The sequence below is a fragment of the Monodelphis domestica genome, chromosome 1, assembly GCF_027887165.1.
Source record: "Monodelphis domestica isolate mMonDom1 chromosome 1, mMonDom1.pri, whole genome shotgun sequence".
In the NCBI taxonomy this organism is placed as follows: Eukaryota; Metazoa; Chordata; class Mammalia; order Didelphimorphia; family Didelphidae; genus Monodelphis; species Monodelphis domestica.
In genome coordinates this window covers 422,188,513-422,213,020 of record NC_077227.1, presented here as the reverse complement: position 1 = coordinate 422,213,020, position 24,508 = coordinate 422,188,513, and the positions used below count along the sequence as shown (strand labels likewise).

General features: G+C 41.1%; 1 protein-coding gene across 28 annotated transcripts in view; it reads right to left on the bottom strand.

Moving 5' to 3' along the window:
* Positions 1–14,728: 14,728 nt before the first annotated feature.
* The window catches only part of DAB2IP (DAB2 interacting protein), a 332,379-nt gene continuing 322,599 nt past the window's right edge, over positions 14,729–24,508 (bottom strand). For 17 of the 28 annotated variants that reach the window (XM_056812051.1, XM_056812048.1, XM_007474585.3 and 14 more), the window contains 2 exons: positions 23,974–24,061; positions 14,729–21,605 (listed from right to left, as the gene is read on the bottom strand). In XM_056812051.1, coding sequence (XP_056668029.1) covers positions 21,438–21,605; positions 23,974–24,061 — 256 coding nt within the window. In that variant the 3' untranslated portion in view covers positions 14,729–21,437. The remainder of the gene's footprint in view (positions 21,606–23,973; positions 24,062–24,508) is intronic. The other 11 variants (XM_056812053.1, XM_056812057.1, XM_056812060.1 and 8 more) reach the window with 1 other exon arrangement.

Sequence of the window (24,508 nt, the reverse complement as noted above, 5' to 3'; positions counted from 1 at the left end):
TGCCCTTTGATCCAGCCATAGCACTGCTCGGTTTGTACCCCAAAGAGATATTAAGGAAAAAAACATGTACAAAAATATTCATAACTGCACTCTTTGTGGTGGCAAGAAATTGGAAAACGAGGGGATGCCCTTCAATTGGGGAATGGCTGAACAAGTTGTGGTATATGTTGTTGATGGAATACTATTGTGCTAAAAGGAACAATAAAGTGGAGGAATTCCATGGAGACTGGAACGTCCTCCAGGAAGTGATGCAGAGTGAAAGGAGCAGAACCAGGAGAACATTGTACACAGAGACTAGATACACTGTGGTACAATAAAATGTAATGGACTTCCCCATTAGTGGCAATGCAATGACCCTGAACAACTCGGAGGAACATAAGAGAAAAACCACTTTCCACATTCAGAGGAAACACTGCGGGAGTTAAAACACTGAAGAAAAGCAACTGCTTGAATACATGGGTAGAAGGGATATGGTTGGGGATGTGGATTCTAAATGAATATTCTAGTGTAAACAACAACATGGAAATAGGTTCTGATCAAGGACACAAGTAATACCCAATGAAATTGTGCCCGTCAGCTGCAGGAAGAGAGGGTAGAGGGGAGGGAGGGAAATAATGTGATTGCTGTAACCAAGGAATAATGTTCTAAATTGACTAAATAAACTTAAAAAATATTTTTTAAAAATTAAAATTAAAATCAACTGAAGAAGTAAAAAAGAAAAGAAATATAATTATACAAAATAAAACTACTAATTGATCATGTCTGAATACATATTTCTCATTCTGTGTCTGTTGCCAAGAGGTGGGAAGCATGTTTCATCATCAGTCTTCTAGAGTTGTGACTGATTGTTGATTATAGTTCTCAAGTCTTTTAAAGTTGTTTTTCTTTGTTGTCATTGCATAAATGCCTCTCTTGGTTCTGTTCATTTTATTCTACATCAGTTTATATACGTCTTCCTAGTTTTTTTCTGAATCTGTCCTTTTTTCCATAGTCCTAATAATATCCTATTTCATTCATATGTCATCATTCCCTTATCAATATGGATTTACTTTATTTCCATTTTCTGCCCACTGTTTGCCCACTTAGTTGTGCTGTCATCTAGCCCACATCTCCTGATCTTTTCCAAAAGTTCATACATGTCTTTATCAAGTGATTTGCTAAGATCTAGTTGACAGTATTTAAGGCATTCCTCTGACTTACCAGCCCAATATCCTTTTCCAAAAAGAAAAGAAAAGAAAAGAAAAGAAACAAGGTTAATCTAGTGTGAGCTGTTCTTTTTTCTTTTTTGCATTTAAAAAAAATTAATGCTTATTAATACACATAGTATCACAGAAGGCTTAGTGAAGTTTTAAACTTTGATGATTTCAAACTAAACTAAGACTGATGGAACATCCCGTACTTTGTTTTTATATCACTTACATTTTCCAATATATCTTTTCTTCCTTCCATTTCCAGAGAACTATGTCTTATAACAATGACAACTAACAACTTTAAAAAGAAAGGAGAAGAAAAGCACTTTATAAAAACTAACCAACATATCTTAAAAGGCAGCATTGCACAGTGGGAGGACCGCTGTCTCTGGAGTCAGAGAAAATGGGTTCTAATCCTGCCTCTTACATTTATTCCTTGGAAGAGCTTGGGAAAGCCATTTAACTGGGCCCCAGTTTCCTCATTTGTCAAATTAAGGGGTTGGACTAGATGACCTCTCAGGGTCTTTCAGATTCATGATCCTTTGATCAAAAGAGTCTCCCATTAACTATAGCACAATTCATCCAAAGTCCTTCATCTCTGCAAAAAAGGAAGAGGGATACATTCTCATATCTTTTCTTTGGAGTCAAACTTATTCATCCTAACTTCACAGTAGTCAGTTTCATTTGCTGGGTTGACGTGCTTTCCATTTACATTGGTGTAGTCATTGAAATGAGTGATTTCCTAGTTTTGCTCACTTCACTTTACATCATTTCCTGTATCTTTCCATCATGGCTCTATTTATCATGCACTTCCTTTCTAAAGCCATTCCTTCCTAAGATTTCCATTCCATTTATATAACATATTTTTAGTCATTCCTCCAAATGATGAGTATCTATTTTTTCTAATTCTTTACTACTACAAAAAGTATAATTAAAAATATTTTAGTGTCTTTGAGGACTTTGTTTTTGTCAGTGACCTCCTTGGGGTAGATACCTAGCAGTGGGATATGTGGGTCAAAGAGTATGAATGCTTTAATCATTCTTTCCTCCCAGAATTCCAAATTGATTTGTAGAATGGATGGACCAAACTATAACTCCATCAATAGTGCATTAGCAGCACTTTTTGTGATAGAGAAGAAATGGAAACAAAGTAGAGAACCCTAGATTGAGGAATGGCTAAATGAATTGTGGTGCATGAGTGTAATTGGATATTACTGGGCAGTAAGAAATGATGAATGTGATGAATACAGAAACACACCAGAGATGTATATGCATTGATGCAGGGTGGAGTAAGCAGAGTCAAGAAAACACTATACATAATTACTACAACAACGGAAATGGATGGAAATAACATACGCTCAAAGGATCAAAAGTGAATGTTGTGAAATTATAAGAGGAAGCATAGCTCAAGAAACAATGTAAGACCAGCTATTCCTTTGCAGAGACAGGAGATCCTCAAGACTCGCATATTGCATTTACTTTCCAAATTTTTCCAATGTGCTGCTTAGTGATGTCATTTTTTGCCCTTAAAAACAGTATTTATTATGTGAGATGGTTCTCTGAAAGAGGGAAAGGGAGAGGAAAGGAAAAGTTTCTGGGGAAAATAATGATGGTTTTTAAAAGGCATCAATTCTCTTTCCACAATTCCTCCAATATTTATTATTCCTACATAGTGTTCTCTTTTTCAATTTTCTAGATGTAAAAATTCAATTGTTTTGATTTGCATTTTCTTTAGTGTTTGGAGTGTTAATTTTATAGTTACTAATCGATTGTCACTTTTCTTTTAGAATTGTGTGTATTTTTAACCACATTATCTAGCAGGGAATAACTTTTGATCTGTCATTTTGAAATCTGGAGACTCTTTGCCCTTGTCACATGAGAGTTCTCCCTGAGGGAGGTCTCAGACTGGGGTTTCAAACTGAATAGACCTTAAAGTAATCGATAATCTCAACTGAGGTGGGGCTAGCAAACCTAGTAGTATAGTAGTAGTCTCTTGGTAACCGAGGATGACAATTGTCTTTGTGCATGAAGATTTAAGTGGAAAAGTCAATGCACAGAGACAGTTCCACTCTCTCTCAGCGTTGGAAGCCTGGGTCCAGTGGCATTAAAAATTGTTATGTCTGGAGACTTCCTCTGCTGCATTGGATGGCCGTGTTATCTTTTGTGCTCCAACACGCCCTAAGCACTCCACAATGCTTTGCTGTGTCGCCATCTCAGCCATTGAAACTTCTTATTGGTTTCTTCCGTCTGTTCAGCCAAAGCAGTCTTCACATACTGAGTGAGCAAAGCCCTGGTTCACCAGGGGTCGACGACCCGATGGCTACCCTCACAAGGTTTAGCCGGCCTGTCAAAGCCGTTGCCGGGGTGTGGCCACTGCCGCATGCTAGCAGCTACTGGGAGTCACAAGTGAGAGCTGGGTGTCAGGTGAGGGTCAGAGGCTGGAGAGCTGCACTAGGAGGGCACGACAAGCCCTCCATACCAGAGATATTACTCCCCCCTGAGCACCCCATACACCCTGCTAGCAAACCTAATCAAATGTAAAGTACCCTTTTGTCCTGATAGTTTCTCTCTTTGTATTAAAGTCCTTTCCCAGGTAACCCAGGTAACTTGGTTGGATCTTTCCCTTTTGTATCCATTCTAAAGCATCAGCCTTCACCTGATAATTCTGTCTTGGGCTTCTCATTTCTTTGTAACTATTTGTAAAGCCAATCAATCATAATTCCTGGTCCCCAGTTCCCCAGGAGGTACATAAGTTCCCCAAATTCTATGGTGCTTCAGAGGATAATCTACTGCTGTTATCCTCTCAGAGGCATTGGTGGTGGCTGAATAATAGACACTATCGCTTTCCTGATTAAAGACTTGGTTTTTCTGACTACTTTAATAGTTCTGTGTTTTTTCCAAGTTAACAGATCTTATAAATTTCTGTTCACTACCAATATATCTTGGATATCAGGCCTTCCTCACAAATATTAGATACAAAGATATTTAACAAGTCTACTACTTCCCTTCTTATCCTAGTTGCATTAATTTGTGTGTGTGATAGGTTTTTCAATTTTCCTGTAATCAAAATTATCTGCATTATCTTTGATAATTGTCTTCATCATTTGGTTGGTTAGGAATTCATTCCCTAGTCACAGATTTAAAAGGCACCAGTTCTGGTTCTCTTTTAATTGTTTAATGGCATGACCTTTAATATTAGTATTGTGAGGGGGGGGGAAAGGGTTATTTTTTAAATGGTTGGACTTGATTATTTAAGAGTGTGGTCTCCAGGAATTTAATTAATTCCAAAGAGATTTTATTTACAAAATGTAGAAAGAGTGAAGAAATCAGAGAGAGAATAAGGTAAGATATTTAGCCTAAACACTAAGTAATTTACTCCCAGCCCCTGGGCAGGGAGAGTTAGTTCTTAATCAGAGGGTACAGGATGCAGGGAATCTCTCTCAAGAGGATAGGTCTCTCCCAAAGTTAGTCTCTTCTGAATATCCAGCAGTTAAGAGTCAGCTTTTCAGTCACCATGTGTCAGTCTAAAGGAACAGGGTCTCAGTTCCAGTCAGCAGATCCTTCTGCCCCTCTTCACCAGCCTCAACTCGAAAGCATGAAGAATTGACCTCCTTCAAGAAGTTGTCACTCCCTTTTAAAGATATTTTCTTTTGTGTCACTTCCTTTGTCTTCCCCTAATTTTACATCTACCAATTACAGTTGACGCTCTGCTCTAAGACTGCCCAGAAGGCAGTCAGTTGATTCTGATTCATCACCCACTATTATACATGTGGGTCACAGACCTCCCACTTAATGATTAAGTGGGATATTTATACTTTTGGTGATTAGATCTAAAAATGGGCAGATTTCCATACTCAACTTTTAAGTAGGGTGTTCTAAAAACAGTCAGGGGTTACAATTTAATCTTCACAATCAGGGGAGAGTTAATTAATTTCATTGTTATAATAAGGAGAGAGTTAAATTTAATCTTCATAGTATTATACACCCATTTCGATGTTATTGGGGTATATATTATTATAATATGTTAACTGTAAACTAATCTATGCCTAATTGCTTTCTAGTTTTCCCAGTAATTCTTATAAAGTAGGGAATTCTTTCCTAAATAATAAAAACTTTGAGTTTCTTGTATATCACATTATTGAGTTCCATGTGAATCTTTCTTATCTAGTCTGACCCACATGTATTTATCTAATTTCTTTTTTTTACTGCTTGCAAACAATTTAGATGAATGCTTTTTTTTGTAATATAGTTTGATGTCTTGAAATCTTCATTTCTACTTTTTACATGTACCAGATCAGTCGCCTGTCATTTCTATCATTTTAGGCATGGTTCAGAAATCCAAACCCCATTTTCAGAAACCATCTTCTTAAACAGCTTTTCTTAAAGTCATAGTGGATGAAGATCTAGCAAAGGACACTAAGAAAGAATGGTCAAACAGGTAAGGGAACCAGGATAAGATATTGACACAAAAACCTAGAGAGAAGAGGTTATTAAGGGAAAGGGGGTGATTGGTAGTGTCAAAGACTCAGAGAATTCAAGAAAAAGGAGGAATAAAAAAAGACCTTTCATTAAATTTGCTCTAAAAGGTCACTGGTCACTATGGAGAAAGAAGTTTTGATTTAATGATGGCTGGACATCAGACTGGAGAGAATTAAGAAGTGAATGAACAGAAAGCAAATGGAGGTATAGATTATCAATGGACTCAACGTATTTCAACATAAGAGGGATAGATTATCAATGACCTTCTCAAGGAGTTTCATCAAAAAGGAAGCAGAGATAGAGAATGATAGTTAATAGGCACTGGAAAGATCCAATGAGGGTTTTTTGAGGATGCAGGAGACCTGGATATGTTTGTAGGCAATAGGAAAACAATCAGTAGACAAGGAGACATTAAACATAAGTGGCTCAGTGTCCTGAGAGCCAGGCCTAGAGATAGAGTCCTGATTCTACATATGGCCATAGGAACTTCCCTAGTTGTGTGACCCTGGGCAAGTCACATAAAGATAGAATGAGATTGTTCACATATGTAGAAGGCTTTGCTTTGGCAAGAAGAAGAACCACCTCTTCATGTGATAGGTGGAGATGACAAAAGGTCTCTGGGTGATGAGGGTGAGGGGAAAAGAGGGTTACATTGATGAATGACCACATTTTTTTTTCATTGAAATATGAGGCAAGATTCCTAATTGAGAGAGTAGGGAAGACTGAGCCAGAAAAGGTAAAAAACATTGGTAGAGGCACTTTGGTTAAATGCGATAATGAGCTAATTGTTATTGTTGTCCAGTCATTTCAGCCATGTCTGTCCCTATTTAGGGATTTATTGGCCAAGATGTGTTTTGTCATTTCCTTCTCCAATTCATCTTACGTATAAGGAAACTGAAGCAAACAGTGATAAGAAACTTGCCCAGGGTCACATGGCTAGTAAGTGTCCGAGGACAGATTTGAACTCAAGAAGATAAGTCTTCTTGACTCCAGGCCTGACACTCGATCTGCTGTACCATTCAGCGAGTTAATTAGGAATGTATAAAAAGATTGCCTTGCAATAAGGATGACTTCAGGTGATATTACATAAATTTGTAGTGGATCCAATCAGCACGGTTTCATTACTTTCTCCAAGTTCATTCAATAATATGAGTAGGAACAAAAATAGAAGGCAGTATGAGTGATCTAAGGCTGAAGCTGGGCAGAGCAAGTTCAGTGATACTAAAAGAGTTCGGTAAGGGCCTTGATAGAACAGGACAGTGGAGATGTGATCTAATTTACTGGTGCTTCAAGATGAGGAGGGAAGAAGAATGCATGTAGTGTAGGAGTGATGTCCTGGGAAGGAACTGAGGGCTTAAGGAATTGGATTTCATGGTATGGATGGAAAACAGGGTTTGGGACTGAAAGGCAGAGTTAGAGATATAATGAAAATAGATTCTAATCAGAGAAGGGAATTTCAGTTTGTTGATATGGGAGTGGTGCATTTGTGGGTGATGACAAGACTCTTTTTGTGTACAGATGTCTGAGATGGGGTAGAGGAGTATGTCAGGTGAAATGGGAAAGTTGAAGAATTGTGAATTTTGGGTACAGGGTCCCTTGCTATATCATGGTTCACTTATCGCGACTTCACTGTATCCCGGATTTTTAAGAAAATACACCTAATTTTGTATTGTGGAATTTTCCCTATATCATGGGGTTTTGCAGATGAATACCATACTGCACATGATGGAAATGCTGCATGCCACTACTGCTTGTGCAAGTTTGCCAACATGAGATTGTGCATGGCACACTATTGACTGAAAGGCGACCAACCAGGGCACTGTGTTCTGTATCCTGGGCGCTGATTGGCTCAGTGTTTATAAGAGTGTATGAAAGGTTATTGAGAGTGGAAAAGGTTTATAGGAGCGTGGGAAGGGTTTATAAAGCCTTAAAATATATATAAATAATAAAATAAATATAACGCTGCTACTTTGTGGATTTTCACCTATCGCTGGAATAGATGAGGGATGACTGTATTTGTGAGATTATTAATATATACTCTGAAATCCCCTAGTATGAGGGCAAGAGTTAGGGAGGAGAGAAAAATTGTGATCAGTACACTGGACTCATTAAAGAAAGAAGGTAAGGGTTCTAGAAGTTGGTAGATAACAACTAATGGATTTTGTTTGGGTGGTAGATATGGACTGAGTAAACCTGGAAGAAGTTATTGAGTGATGGGTAGTAGGAGATACTGGAAATGGCAATGGGAAGCAAGGAATTTTCCAAATTCCACACCTTGACTAATATAATATGTCAAGGATAATAAATGTTGAACAGGGAGGCTGTGTTATCAAGAGGGAATGAGGTTTCAGTGAGAGCCAGGAGACAGAAAGAGTAGGGGCAGGGAGATGAAATCAAGTTTGTTACATAAGGAGTCAACATTCTAGAGAGCACAGTGGGAGAAGTGTATATCATTAGAGTGGGGCATTGGTCAGGGAAGGGAGTTAAGTGTAAGGAAATGGAAATAAAATATCAAGCAGTGGGGGGGGGGGGTAGAAAACAGGAACTGAATGAGGACAACTGAAGGTTTACAATTACTGGATTTGGTAGAGTTTGACCAGGTGGAAGTTTACGAATCATTGAGGAATGAAGGTCCAACAAAAAGAGAGACAGCACCTTTATTCTCCCACCTCTGATTTGGAAGATAAAAAAGACAGGGCAAAAGGGGGAGGTTAACTGCTTTGTCCCTCACATAGCCTACATGTGCCCATGATCATATGGCATCTATATTCCTTTTGAGTTTATTCTTTCATGATCTTAGACAAATGAGTATTCCACGGTTGGAGTGGCCATGTGACCTGGGGAGTTTGGGAGATCTAGAAGTCACACTGGATGGTGTAGCACTGGTTGCTAGGGCAGCAGTGGCCAACTACAGATAAAGTTCCTTCACAGAACTGTGGAAAGATGGTCAACTTAAGATGGAGACAACTTCAGGGAATGACACATTCCCCACCCCCAGGTAATGCCAGAGAAAAGTGCTGGCTATGAACACAATTGTCCTCAGAGCCCAGCAGAGAGCTACATATAAAGGGAAAAAAAGATTTCCAGTAAACAGGAACTGTGAGATAATCCTTTGTCACCTGTATTCTCTGTGCATATAACTTACTATTATACTTTAATTTTAAGCCAATTTTTACCCCCCCCAACTTTATCCCCCAATTAGAGATATAAAGGGTTAGTGTGCCCCAAACTTGGGGAGATTAAAAAAAAAACCAATCAAATTGTTCTTACTATACCATTTCAGTAAAAAGAGCTTTGCTAGGGGGCAAGTAGGTAGCTCAGTGGATGGAGAGCCAGTCTTAGAGATCAGAAGTCCCAGGTTCAAATCAAAAATACTTATGAGCTTGGTGACCCTGGGAAATCACTTAACTCCCATTGCCGAGCCCTTACCACTCCTGCCTTGGAACCTATACATAGTATTGGTTCTAAGGTGGAAGGTAAAGGCTAAAAAAATAAAAATAAAAAGAGCTTTGCTAAAAACTAATCAACTTCCAGATGAAAATCAATGGGAAACACTATTGGGGGCTCATAAGTGACAATGCTAGAAATCCTCACCCTTCATGGTTACCTCTCTGGAGAGTAAATAGTAGCTAACTTCTAGGGACTTCCAACCCATAAGTGATGGTTTAGGTTGGGAAGAGTCACCTGTGAACTTTAAATTACTCCACCCTACTTAGATCTTACTTTATGGTGAAGATAAAGTTTTAATCTCCTGATTGAACAATGAAGGTACTTAGTTCTTACTTTATAGTGAAGCTAGCACTTTAAGCTAAGTCTATTTTTAGATCTTAATACAAAAAGGTGTTAAGTAACTATAAAGGGTAAATTAATCACAAAAAGGTCAAGTAACTAACAAAAGGTGAACTTAACAAAGAAGTGTTAAGTAACTCAAAAGATATCATCTAATCAAAGAAGATGAGAGCTAAAGAATGGGCATTTAGAGGAGGGGCCACAAGAGTAAAAGGTCTATATATTTAGCTCACTTCCTCTCTCCCATACCTTTTGGTAGCAAAGAGTTGGCTGGTGGCAGTGTGCTGGGCCTTTCAGCATCTTGGCGTGGCTACAAGCTATTGTCCAGTTTGGTTGTAAGTTTCTGGCTGAGTTTTTCCTCCTTTGCTTTCCAAACTTTATCCTCTTAGAAGCCTCTAATCTCCAGAGACCCAGAGGCAGAGATCTTGAATTCCCCCCTGGCACAGGCCAGGTGGGAAAAATCCTATATCTTCTTCCCTCTTTCTCCTTAAATCCTTTCCTCTGTATTAATTAAAATTACCATAAATTTCCAGACTGACTTGGGTATTTTATTTGGGATTTTTCCCTGGTGACCAATTAATTTAAATTTTAAGTCACAACCCTAAAATTATCTCCATAGTCTGGATAATCAACAAAGGTTGTGACCAGGACCCTCAAATTTCTGTGAAATCTCTTCCTTTTCTTTCTTTATTACTTACTCAAGTCAGCTTTTTAAGCACTTTGAAACACAGCTGCGAGAGCAGGTGAGTATAAAACATTTTTATTTCTCCTTAATTTGAATTGAACACAGCTGTTCTGTTTTTTTAAAACCAAAAAGTGGTCACTTTGGCACCCAGGGCATCATAGATTCTGTTAAGAGGGTATGGATAGCCCCTGGTATAACTAACATAGCCTCTAAAGTGTGTATAGCCTGCTCTACCTACCAAGCATATAACCAACATGCCTTTTGTGGCAAAGCCTTTGGTAGGTATCCTCTGGCTTACACACCTTTTGAGCACCAACAGATAGATTTCATAGCAATGCCAAAGGCTGAGCATCATAAATTTTGTCTAGTCATAGTATATCAACTGACCAGATGGCTGGAAGCATTTCCTGTGACCCAAGCCACAGCGGCTTTTGTTGCTAAGGTGCTTTTAAAAGAAATTATTCCTTGCTTTGGCCTGCAGGCATGTATTGATTTAGATAGTGGAAGTCATTTTACTGATTCTTGCCTAAATCAGATATATTCTTGCTTGGGGATAACTCTCAAATTTCATGTACCATATCATCCCCAGAGCTCAGGCCAAGTTGAAAGAATGAACAAAGAACTTGAAACTATGGCAAATTATGCACTGAGACACATTTAAAATGGCCTGAAATTCTCCCTCTGGACCTGTTTTATTTTAGAAGCAGGCCTAGAGGAGACCTACACATTTCACCATTTGAGATGCTTTTTGGACATGCATCTATATCGGCTAAACCTTTCTCCCCTGTATATACATCACTATTAGGGGGAGATACTACTATTGCTGCCTATAAATAGGAATTACAGCACAAACTATGTGAACTCCATGAATCTGGAGCTGCAGTACAAGCCAGACCACTAGACTTTTCACTTCATGACCTGAACCCAGGAGACAAGGTACATATTAAGAATTTCCAGAGTACTGGAGCAACACCCATACATAGGCAATGCTATATATCTATTATTCTATTCTTCCTTTCTGCCCTTCTTACTTGCCTTCCCCCATGTCCTGTCTTTTTCTCTTTTATTTGCTTAGCCATGATTGTGAAGATGGGATTATCTCTTCCCCTGCCTACTTTTAAATTCAATCACCAAAAGTATATACACTCTACTTAATGCCTAAGTGGGGAGGTCCACAACCCACATGCTAAAGTGGGTGACAACTCAGAAACAACTGACTGCCCTCTGGGCAGTCCTAAGCAAAGTTATAGACAGGAATTGGTCCCTGTAAAGTGGAGGGACAGGAAACGATGTGGAAAAAGCACTATTAAAAATCCTGAACTTCCTATCCAAAATCATTTTTTCTTTCACACTTGGCCTTGGAGGATCTCTAGCTTGGGAACCTAAGTTTGGACTGCATCTGGTAAGATTGCTCTTGGATTTTCCCTTTGGACTATCAAATGGGTGAGTGAAACAGGCTGACTCCTTTCCTGGCTTCTGGAGATATTAGTTTCTAGGGGTCTCCGTGTCTTGGGGAGGTCACGTGATTATTCACCACTGGGTCCTCTGGCTAAATGACCTTATGACTGAAGGCCCCTCCAGTGGAGGGCTAATTATCCCAGCCTGAGTTGATCTAGGCACTGGAGAAACATTAGGGTGATAAGCTAGACCCTCTTTCACATTTTTCTACTTTACTCTCTATATTTTGTAAATAAAGCTACTAAATAAAAAGTCACTTGATCTGAGATATATTAATTTTGGTAACCACATTATCTCATATTTTAGTCAAACCATTAATTTTTAACCCTTACATGACAACAGTGGGAGATATGGGTCAGGATATAGCACCTTGAGAGATCTTTATGTACTCAGCTTAAATCTCTTGTTCCCTCATTTCCTAACTTCATAAATCATGCCATTCCTCTCCTCATTTCCTGTTTCTCCTTTCCACATCCCTCCCAAACCATTCAGGGCTCACCTTCACACATAAAATGATCTAATGACATGATGATCTTAGAGGTCATCTGGTCCAATGTTCTCATGTGACAGAATGAGAAATTTGAGGCCTCAAGGGTGTGTGTGTGTGTGTGTGTGTGTGTGTGTGTGTGTGTGTGTGTGTGTGTGTGTGTGTCTCCCAAAATCAAGATGTGAGTCAGTGGCAAAGCAAGGACTAGAAAGCCAGGCCTCCTAATTCAAAAGCCATTGCTCTGTCCAAGATGCTTTGTGTTTCAAACCAAGCCATCTTTTAGGTCTTTCTCTCATGTTTAGACTGCAAGCTCCATGAGGGAAATGTCCTGTTTCATTCATCTCTGTACCCACCCACCCCCCCAGCCCCCAATGGAGACCACAGGGCTTTCATGTAGTAGGCTTCATAAGTATCTGACTAGGATCAAATTAAACACTTTTCCAACAATTGAGAGTACTTCAAGGATCAGTGAAAGCATAGCTTGAGAAGTTTTGAGTTGTTTTTTATCTGAACCATGTTGGACTTGGCTCAAAATCAGCCCCAGCTACTTAAGATCATCAGCTCATTTGGGGTATTGGAAAAGAATCATAAACTTTAGAGATGGAATCATGGGCACTATTTGGTTCAACCTGTTCATTTTACAGATAAATGAGAGCCTAAGAAGTTATGTGCTTAAGGTAATACATCTGGGCCAAAATTTGAACCTAGGACCTCCCATCTCTAGACCTGGTTCTCAATCCACTGTGAACTACCTAGCTGCCTCTGATTGGGTTCTTTTCTCAGTACCATGCACAATATTACTAAAGGACATTGATGGTGAGGATCAATGGAAATATGATGTTTAGCCTGAAGACAGGGGGCATATGAGACCAGAGTTGGTAAGCTCTGGCATCAGGGCAGAGGCTACTTCTTTGCCCAGTTTCACATTTCCTTTTGGGCATGGCTAGACCTTAATCTATTGCTCTTGAAGATTAAGGGTATAAAGTGCTAAGTGTCAGAAGCTCACTGATGATTCCTGGTCCCAACTGGGGAGAAGAGGAGGATAACAAATTTCATTTCTAGTATTTGTTACGTTGATAGGGAGCAGTACCTACCTGGAAGCTTTAAGAGTCTTTCCCTTAGTGCCAAAGAGGTTAACAAATCTGCAAATACTTAAGAGCATCTGGCAACTTGAAATGATCCCTGTTGTCTCTTTCTACAAAGTGATGCATCATTTTATTCTGAGAATAATCCCCAGGGGAGGAAATCTGTTTTGTGAGCTCTAGTTTGGTACATAGTGGGTTTTGTGGAAACTCAATGCCCAAGCCCAGAATCAGCAGTCAGCAATTCCTCAGGGGTCCCTGAAGCTTTCAAACAACAGCCTTCCAATAGTAGAACTGTAGGTATTTGCAAGGGGCACTTGTATATTGCACCATGTTCCAGATTGGCTGGCTTGCTGTTCCTTAGACTCTGCACTCTGTCCCAGGCATCTATGCCTTTGTAGTGCCTGTCTCCTATGCCCAGGATGTTCTCCTTCCTCCTGAAGGAGGATTTTTTCTTCTTGAAACCTCTTGCTTTCTTTAAAGCTCAGCTCATGTACCATTTTCCACTGAAAACCTTCTTATCCCCTCAGTGGTTAGTACCCAACCTCCTGTTTACAGGGTGTATCTCATCAATACAGTGTAAATTCCTTGAAGCCAAGGACTGTTTTCTTTTTCTCTTTGTACCTCTGATACCTTGCAAATAGGAGGTTCTTAATATTGTTGGATTATTAGACTGGGATTAGAAAAGGCCTTGCTGACATCAAGGCACTCTTTCTCAAGCTTCCCCACTTAGCCAGAGGCTCTCCATTCCATTCTTCACCCATACATTCTGATTCTCGCTCTGGGCTTCTCTCTCTAGTACCTTTTGACATTGTCCTTCATAGCAGAGATTGCACGAAAAGATCTGAGTCCAACACTGAATACAAAATAGCTGCTTACTGCTTGCACAATTTTTGCAAGTCTTCTCCTTCCTGGATTCCGGTTTGTTTATCTATAGAATGAAGGAGGTAGTTGAATTAAGTGATTTCTGTGGTCACTTCCAATTCCAGATACTGCACCAAGATTTTAGCCAGAACCCCTAAGACATAAAAAGAATGAATCTGGGATGGTGTTTTTAGGTATAATGAAAAGGCTGATGTTGGAGGTATTTGTGAAAACATGAAGATGGCTGATCCCAGGAACTTTAATTCATCAAAGCCATGGGATAGGAAAGTCCTTGCTACAAAAAAAATTGTCATAGAATTTAAGAATCAGAAAGACCCTTGCAGTCATAAATTTGTGTTTAGATTTAGACCTAGAAAGGACCTTAATGGTTATCTAATTGTTTCCCCATTTTACGAATGAGAAAATTGAGGCCCAAAGAGACAAAGGGCCATGCTGAGGGTTACAAAAATAGTAGAGCTAGAATGAATTCACACCTAAATCACCATCCTTCTAATTTGCACTTTTTCTCTTCAACCTATCATTTTGTAGAAGGGGAAATTGGGATCTAGAGAAGTTATTTGCTTCCAGTCACAACTGAAAGAGGGAAGAGAGAGAGAGAGAGAGAGAGAGAGAGAGAGAGAGAGAGAGAGAGAGAGAGAGAGAGAGAGAGAGAGTTTTATCGAATGGACTAGAGTTTGACTTAAAATAGCTAAATAAATCTTTAATATTTCTAATTGTAAATGTACATAAATTGCACAGCCACATGGAATTTCTGAACACCAACACCTTTCTCTGTACATTATTACATAGTTTAAAAGTCGAGACTGGAGAAACTCCAGGCAACAGTTCAACTTTTTGCTTTTTTAAACTTTTTTTTCCTTTTCACATACTTACAAAATGGGGGTGAGCCTGTTTTCATTTTTCTTTATAAGAGTCTCTAGAAAACAGAGTGAGGCTGGGCTTCAGCAAATAGACAGAGGGAGGGAAAGAGGTATATCTTAGGAGTCTGTGAGATGCTCTGTGGGGATTTGGGATTGGATAGTGTGACACTTTCACCATTTCTTCTTCTGAGAAGTTGGAGAAAAGATGGTCATTTACAAGAAATTAGGCAGTTAATTCTGAACCAAAAAAGTAAGCCCCTCCCCTCTTCAAATGGCCCAGGAAATTTCAAATATTTCTCATTTATTTTTGGCTTATCAAAATCAGGGTCTCCAGGGATGGTCTGCTCTTCTGAGCTCTGGAAAAACCACTAGGTGGGGGGGGGGGTAGGGGAGAATGTAAGGAGGTGTTTGCAGCTATTGGACCCAACAGCTCTCCCCAGCAGAGAACCATTTAGCTCTACCACAGTGGGTGGGAGAGAACATTTTGGGCTCTCCTGCTCCCCCTCCTAGCTGGAAGTATTTGGTTCCTTAGGGACATTTTTTTGGCCAGGTGTGTTGCTAACTTCTGCCATGGCCCTGAGGCCCTTCATGGAGGACACTGATGACTCATAGGGGAATAGCAGCATCCTCTCCAACAGGTCTAGAAGAGGTTGATTTCCCTGGGCCAGGTTCAGTTCCATTGGGTTTCCTCTAGCCCTGCCCAAAGCTGGCCTACTACCAGTTTCTCTACATCTGATCTCCTGGGAGGGAGCTCTTCAGGTTAAGAGGACTCACTTGGGCCATGTCAGAAAGCCCTGGTAATCCTAAAATACCCAGGACCAAGATTCCTGGGGGAACACTCCTATGGGGATGGGGCCTGTGGCTGTGATTGTCAGTGCTGTGTGCCAGCCACTTAGATGGCGCCTTATTTTGAAAAGGCAAAAACATGGCCCTTTGCAGAAAAGACTAAGCCCACACCACCAAATTAAAAAAAAATAAATAAATAAAAAGCTAGATCTTATTATAGGCAACGTTCTGATACTCTGGGAACATCTTTTTGTTCCAACCCCACAGATTGCCAATCCTAGGAATTTTAGCTCTAGGACCTCTGAGGTCATCTATTCCAACCTCTTCATTTTACTGATGAAGAAATTGAAGTTTAGAGAAGGAAAGTGACTTCCTCAAAGTCAAACAACTAGTTAAGGGGCAGAGCTGGAATTTGAACCCAACTTTCTTGCTTCTAAATCTGGCACTTCCCACTACACCACAGCTGTCTCCAATCAACTCAAACTTAAAAAAAAAAAAATCCCAACCCTCCTACTGCTCCTCAACTCTGATTTTTGTCTTTAATGAGGGAAAATAAAAAATATAACTCCAAGTCGTTCTACAAGCAGCAACCCAATCCTGTCTGCAAGGCAGCACCAGGCGCAAATCACTATATACAGCTGATAGTGAAATAGTTACATTACAATCAAACACCAAGAAAACATTTACAAAAAAAGTTGTCAGACTTGCATGAAGATAAAAATCGGTGGACAGTCTGTACACTTTACAGTTTTTGCACCAGATAAGGCTCTCGCCACAGAGAGCATGAGAATGAGCGAGCAGGTGACGAATGTTATATATAGTGGTCTTCGGTCCCTTGTTGACTTTCTCCCTGGCTGTGGGGACTTGGTCCCCGGTATTGCTATGAGACACACATTTCAGAAACAGAAACTCTAGGGGTGGGGTGTGAGGAGGAGAAACCTTCTCTCTCTTTTTGAAAACAAAAAGGAAAAAAGAAATGGAGTGCTTATGAGTATGGAGGACTAGTGTGTATTTGGGAACTAAATATTATGAAGGGCAGGAAATTAAAAACAGAAGGTCCTGCCTAAGGGTATCTGAGTTCTCCCCATCTGGAATGGCTCTCAGATGTGTTGGTAGGGTTTAACTCTCAGACAGAAGAGAGGTCCTCCTGTAGGATGAAGGAGGTAAAGAGGCAGTGAAGGGCAAAGGTGGGGTAGGAGGATGCTAGTCAACTCCCAACTAAATCAGCAACTCTCCTCTCCACAAAGGGCTGAAGTTTACCCAAAGGCTTTTTGTTAGGTAGGAGAGCTCCCCACAACCCAGGATTTCCTGGGGAATGGGGAAAGTGGAGGAAGCATATCTCAACTCCACCCTAGTGCTTTTATCTCTGATCCCCTCATCTTCTAGCCAGACAAAGCATCCATCCATCACAGAGTGTCTCTCTGGCACTGACTAAAAATGAAATGGAATTAAATCAGTTTCATGGAAATATCCCCCCCAGAATCTCTGCTCCTTCCCCAAGTCACCACTTTAGCAGAAATCTTTTGGTGGGCATGACAGTCTTGGAGGAATATGGAAATGGTAGTTTCTGCCTCTCATGGTCAAGAGTACCCTGTTATGCCTAACCTTCTTGCTGTGTGATTTTTAGTGCCTTTCTGAGGGACACTTTACCTTGGTTTCAGACCCTTCTCCAAAGTTAGCTGATTCAGCTAGTGGAAAGAACCTGTACCTGTTCCCTACTCCCCAACCAGAATTCTGATTTGGGGTGGGAGGACACAGTCTTATCACGCCAGGAATAGGGAAATCAACTGAGCAAAAGGCATTTGCAGCTGGGGGAGGGGAAAGAGCAGAGATTTCCAGGGACCCAGCATGCCAGCCCTATCTGGAATGATTGGAATCCTGGGGAAAATTAAGGTAGGGGGCATTGACCAAAAGTTGAGGTTTATCACCTTCTCTTTGGCTGGTCTCTTGGACCAACTTCAACAGGGGTATGACAAAGAGAGATCTGGTCTACAGTTTGGACCCTGTTGGCACTGAGTTGGCACTGGCACCTTGGCTTGGGCTCAGGCTAGAGGCAGGATTCAGTGCCTTATCTCCACCCCATCATTGGTGGGCCCTTTAAATACAATTGCTTGAGTCCCAAACCATGGGCCAAAGAAGATCTCTTTCCAGTCCTACCTCCAAGGAGCTGTCCTAGCTAGACCTTCTCTGACACAAGATGGAAGGGGACAGCACCATAAGGTCCTGACTTTAAATCACAATACACAAGAAAAGTAAAATTAAGAACAAAAAGCCAGCCCTGGCCCTGGACGTGTGAGCCCCATGGGTCCGGGATGGGGTAGGGAGCAGGAGAAAATGTACAGTCCGGACTGCCCAGTGGGCTGTGTGCACGGGGGCCTGCCGGCTCCTTGCTGCTGTTCTTGTTGGGTGATCATGTTTAACATCCTTCAGGGCTCTTAATTCCCATGTAGTGCGTGCGTTCAATTTAAAGGGCCTGTATTCCAGAAAACGAGCGGGTTTTGTTTCTAATGCATACTGTGAAAGGAAAAAAAATTACAATTACCAATCTTCTCCTAGGCCTCTCTGGTACTATGATTATTATTTACATCATTAATTATTTCTCTTCTCTAGCTCATGGCTCACATACTCTCTGTAAGAACCTCTTAAATAAAGCTGGTGGGCAGAGGAACACACTAAGGAACTCACTTGGACTGTCTCCAAGAAATGCATTATGGCACTTCACATAGGACATTAAAAAGGGATACTGTTTTTAAAGAGCTTGGAGACCCACACCTTTGGGCTTCCTTATAGGCTAGCCCAAACTCCAGAGTCAAGGGCACTTTCTCATAATCGGGTAGAGGGAAACTTTGTGATCAAAGAATAATAAAGGATCTCAGAGACCAACTGATTTAACCTTTCCATTTTAGAGATGGGGAAACTAAAGAGAAGAGGTGACTTGCCCAGTCACCTAGGTAGTAAGAGCCAAGATTTGAACTCAGGTCACTGAACCATAGATTTAGAGCTGGAAAGCCATCTAGCTCAACCCTCCTCATTTGACAGAAGAGGTAAATAGGGCTAGAGATGTGAAATTCCTTGCCGGAGGTTGCACAAATAGTTAAGTGGCTCTCAACTCCAGACTCAGCAATATTTTCCCTACTCTAATCTACTCCCTTTTCATCTACCTCCTAGATACTGTACAGGAATGTACACCATTTTGGAATAAGAGTGAAAAAGGACCTCAGAGATCTAGTTCAACCCATGCATTTAAAAGATGAAGAGGCAACCCAGAAAAAGAAAGGAATTTGTCCAAGGTCACAAAGATAACAAGAGGGAGAGTAAGGATTTTAACCCAGGGTTCTGACACAACTTCACAGCTTCCCAGGAAGCAGTTTTCCCTTTTCAGGCATTGAAGAATTGGATGGGGGGGGAGAATCATTTTCTAAATGTGCTAGATTTCTTGTGTGGGGTCTATTTAACCAATGGCAGGAGGGAAAAAAATCGGCATGGATGGGAGGAAAACAGGAAGTGAAACTCTTCTTTGTTCCCCTTGCCAAGAACTCTCTGAATCAAATTTCCATCTCTGCTTAGTAAAGGTCAGTTAAATCAGCTTGAGAGGTCTTTATTGAAGGCCATGCTCCACAGTGGCTTCATAGGCTTACAGAAGCCTAGCAAACTGGGTAGGGTCTAGAGTGTATTGGAATTTGGGTTAATGGGAAGGGGCCTTTCCCCCACTTTCCACTAGATTACAAGGGACCAGCCACTTCTTTTACATGATCTCTTCCATAGTTCTCCCCATTAGTCAACCTTCATTAAAACCTCTTGGCATAATTAAAAACAAAATAAAAACAAAAATCCAGTTGTTGCTGGGTTAAAGATAAAGTATAAGAATGTTTGGCTGGGCCTTCCCAATTGGGCCTTCCCCCCCCACTCCCCCTCCCCCCCCCTCACTATGGCAACTTCCATATCAAGGTGTGACTTTTGGAAGTCCAATGGGAGATGGCTATCTCAGGAGGTCCTTATCAATAGAACTCAGCAAAGGGAGGCTAGATGATGACTTAAGATGCTGAAAAGTATTTTTGTTTATAGGTTAGGCAAGATAACACTTAAAGTCCCTTTCAAATTTGAAATTCCATGACCCTCCTTTGAACTTTTTAAGAGATGGCCAAGGATCTTCAAGTTTTGGACCAGTGGGGCCTGAGGAGGGATTTTAAACTTTCACATTCATTAGCAGAGAGGTGGATGAGAGAGTAAGTTTCCCTACTATGGATATGTGTTCTTGGTACCCTGGAACAAATTCAAATAAACCACTAAGTGTCCTTGTGTGGGATCTATTTGGAGACCAATTTAAGAAGAAGGGAGAAGAAAATAGGATGGAGACATGAGGAGTAAGGCTAGAAATGAAATTCTCTATTTGTGGTTTTCTCTTCAACTCAATGGTACCCACAGATGCTACACTGAGAGGGGAACTCTTCTTGAGCATCTTCCTCCTTTATGAAAGCACCAACTACTCTAGAGAGGAAAGGAGCAAACTGCCTCCCAGGCTTTTAAAAGGAGAGAGGAGAGGCTTAAGAATTCATCCTGGGGATGTCACTTAACCCCCATTGCCTAGCCCTTGCCAGTCTTCTGCCTTGGAATTACTTCCAAGGCAGAAGGTAAGGGATTAAAAAAAAACAAACTTGGAATCAGTTGGGATGGAGGTGGGGAAACGTAACTGTTTCCAATAATCTGAAGAGCTATCATATGTAAGAGAGATTATGACTTATTTGGCCTGGCCCTAGAGAAAAGAACTAGGAATAGTAGGGGGAAAGTTACAGAAAGACAGATTTCAGTTCACTAGAACTTTCTAACAATCAGATTTCTTAACAAGGGAATGAATTGCCTCATTAGGTAGTGGTTTCCCCTTCACTGGAGGTATATTGCAAGCAAAGACTATATATGCTTCTTTTGGGGGAATATGGTTAAAAGGTACTCCTGTGAAGGTATGGGTTGGACTAGGTAGCCTCTGGGGTCCCTTCCAACTCTGAAATCCTTTGGATTTATCCTTACTGAACTGTCCACTCCATTTTAGGATCTTTTCTGTCTAAAATAACTAAAACCCACCTGCTAGAATCAAAGCACTCTTCCCTGAGCAGTGCTAGAGCAACAGTGATCTGGGTGAGGGTGGGGATGGCTTGGAATTCCAGGCCCAGTCCTGGAGATGGGCTAGAAGTAAATCTTGATTTTTTTGCCCTCTCTCTCCTTAACAGAAATTAACCCAAGCATTATCAGCTCTTGTGAGAATTTGGAGATTTGTCCAGTTCAAGAGAAAAAGGGTCATTGATTTAAACATTTACACATCAAAAGAAATCCACCAACAGTGACACTTTGCAGTTTGGTTTTCTGGTATTTTTTTTTTCAAATATAACATTTTCCCCCTTAGGCCACACAACTCCCACAGATAAGTCTTTTTTTTTTCCTCCTTCCCCCAAACACATGGGCTTTAGCTTCTTGGGGAGGGGAGAGGAGAGGAGAGGGAGGAGGCAGTGCCTTCTGCCCCACAGTGCATCAGTCACACACGCTGGCTCTTATCCCGGCCGGCCTGGTGTCTTGGGGGGAGGGAGGGGAGAGATGAACCATTCTCTGAAGTGGCTGTTGCTCCTGCTGCCCCTGGTGCACTGAGTTGGAGATCCTGGGGTTTTTATTTCTATATTTTACTTTTGTCTCCTCCTCCCCCCATGCCCGGCGGCAGTGGCAGCGCTCCTCCTCCCTCGGAGTGAGTTAACAATTGCTGCTGTTTCTGAATTCTCCATTCTCTGTAATCTGCAATTTGGTTGGGTTTGTGGGGGAGATGCCGTTACGGGTCTGCATGCTGTACCTCTCTTTCAGCTGGGTCAGAGCACTCATGAGGCGTGCGTTGGCTGCATCCAGTGAGGCAATGCGTTTTTCCTGTGAATGAGAGTAGGCAAGGGAGAAGTCATTGGAGGGGGAAAAAGGGGGTTTGGAATACTGACTTCTTCCCAATTTTCCCCAATATGAACTGAAGACTGGTTTTAACTCAACAGGCCTGTAGATCTGTAAGAAGGTTCAACTTTTCCAACTTGAGTCCAAGTGTTGGGGATGGGGGACAGCAAGGAGAAGAAATGGAATGATAGCCTGCCTCCAAAATGGCCCATTCATTCACTGATCTAAAGAATGTTAGTGCTGCAGGGGACCTTTAAAACAAGAACTCCAAAATTTTGAGAGCCAAATTCCTTCATCTCATAGATGCGGAAACCAAGGCACAGAATGGAGGTGTGTGGTGGGTGTGGGGGTATTGTCTAAGGTTGTGTGACTAGTGAATGTCAGAAGTAGAATTTGAGCCTAGGTTTTATGAATCCAAATCCAACATTCTTTCCATTAGTCTATGGTGCTTCTCAGTTCTCTTTGGGTATGGTCTTTGGCCACTCTCTCCTAGCTCTCCTCCTACCTGTCTGACTACTCCCCTTCTCCGTTAAGGACTCATCACCCCTAACTGAATGCTTTCTAAGGCTCTATCCTGGTTCTTCTTCTAGTTCAATGTTCTCTTGATGACCTCATGAGCTCCCATGGATCTAATTATCATCTCTATACAGATGATTTCACATGTCTATTTATCTAGTCCCAGTTTCTTCCCTAAAATTTACTCTTGCATCACCAATGGTGTCCCACAATTACTTACTGGCAATTTCCAACTAGATGTTTTGAAGACATCTCAAGCTCAATATCTTAAAAGTGAACTCCTTATCTTTCTCCCCTCTGAACTTTACTCCTTTTCCCAACCTCCCTATTTCTTTCAAAGGCATCACCACTTACCCAGTGTTCCTGGTTGCAACCTCAGCATTATCCTCTTCTCACTTTCCCTTACCCCATATAGACAACCAGTTGTATAGAGAAAATCTCACTGTTTCTTTTTTCACAATTATTCTTTAATCTGATTCTTTTTTTCCTACTCTCACAGTCACTAACTTAATTAAGGCCCTTATTACTTCTCACCTAGATTACTGCAACAGCCTCCTAATTGTTCTCACTGTCTCAAGTCTCTCATCACTTCAGTCTATCCTCTATACTGTTGCCAAAGTGCTTTTCCTTATGTGAAAATCTAACCATATTACTCTCCTTTTTGAAAAACAAATACTTCTGTTTGGCTTTCAAAGTCCTTCAACACCTCCCCCCAACCTTTCCATCTCACTTAAATGGACATTAAATTCCCCTTCATGCACTCTGTAGACTAGCCAAAATAGTCTTCTCTGTTTCTCCCATATGACTTTCTACCTACCCGTCTCAGTGCCTTTCCACCGTCCTTCCCCTATGTCTGGAATACTTTCCCTCATTACTTAGGCTGCAATGAATCCCCCTCTTCTTTGGGGATTGAACTCATATGTCACCTCTCCTGATCCCTCCAAATACTAGGGCTCACCCTCTCCCAAACTATTTGGTTTTTATTGACATTTATTCTCTTAATGTTTATTCTGCATATAATGATAGATGCCTTCATTATCTTCCCCACTAGAATGTAAGCTCCTTGAGAGAGATGGGATTGGAGTAGTCTCAATTTCTTTGCCCTCTCTCTCATATATAGAGATGAAGATTAGGGATTAGTTCATTGTATCTCATCTCTAGCTCAGTTTCAGTCACACACAGCAGGTGCTTAATAAATGATTGACAGTTGATGGTTCCACCTTACAATAATATAATCTAACTCAAATCTTGCCATTTTATATATGAGAATATCATGGAACACTATAAAATGTTTTCCTGAAATCAAGAGTGTCTGTGAAATTCCCCTGATCTAGTAACCTAGGCAATACCAGGCTTGTTGGCTTGGCAAGGAGGGGCATGGCTAGATCCATCAATATTTCCAATGGTCATTTTAACTCTGCTGTGATAAAATGGGAGTTGGGCAAATCTCTTCCCTATCATTCTCACCTAGGCTTTAGGGCATCGTAGCTCCAGGGCTAAATCTACATGACTTTTTCCAACCCTTCTCAGATAGACAATCTCTCTTCCACCCTGGTCACCCCCCAACCAGCTACAGTGTTCTTGTTTCTGAAGTCAAAAGTAAGCATGAGAGGTGAGGGGAAAGCTTCCCTTCAGAGGGCTTTCACACTGCCCTTCCTACGTGATTACAACTTCATCACCTTCCCGCACATAAGCAGCTAGCACAGTTCTCAGACACGTGTGGGTGGGAAGAGAGGACAAGGACTTGTGGGAGCTCATTCATTTAAACAAATGGAATTGTCCCCTCCCATCTGGGAGAAGTAACAAAGGAGGATGAATGGGGAAAACAGCTCCCAACCTGGGCATCAATAATCTTCTGTTTGGAGTCCACTGCTGCCTGCATTTCTGCATGGTCCTTCTTTAACTCCTCTTCCACTGACATTAACCTAGAGAAAGAAAACATGAGCAATACCCATGACTGCGAGATGTTTCTGTCATTGACCATGCACAAGAGGACAACGGTTTCCTCTAGAGGAGATCTCTGGTGAAAATGAGGCCTGACAGTTTTGTGAGTGAGGTCAGAACTTTGGCTCCTGAGCAAGGTTAGAAAAATAACAGAATTACACACTGTCAGAACTCAAGCTGCACAGAGAACATATGACATTAGTGATGAAAGGGTCCTTGGAACAGAGAATGGCGCACAGCTGGAAAGGCCATTATAATAGCGAATGCAGCTAGAAGGGACATCAGAACAGTCAGAGCTAGAAGAGACCTTAGAACACAGAATGTCACAAATGGAAGGGCCCCTAGAACAGAAAATGTCGCAGCTGGAAGGCCAATGAAGCAAAGAATGGTGCAAACTGGAGGGGCCTTGGAACACGGAATATCAAAGC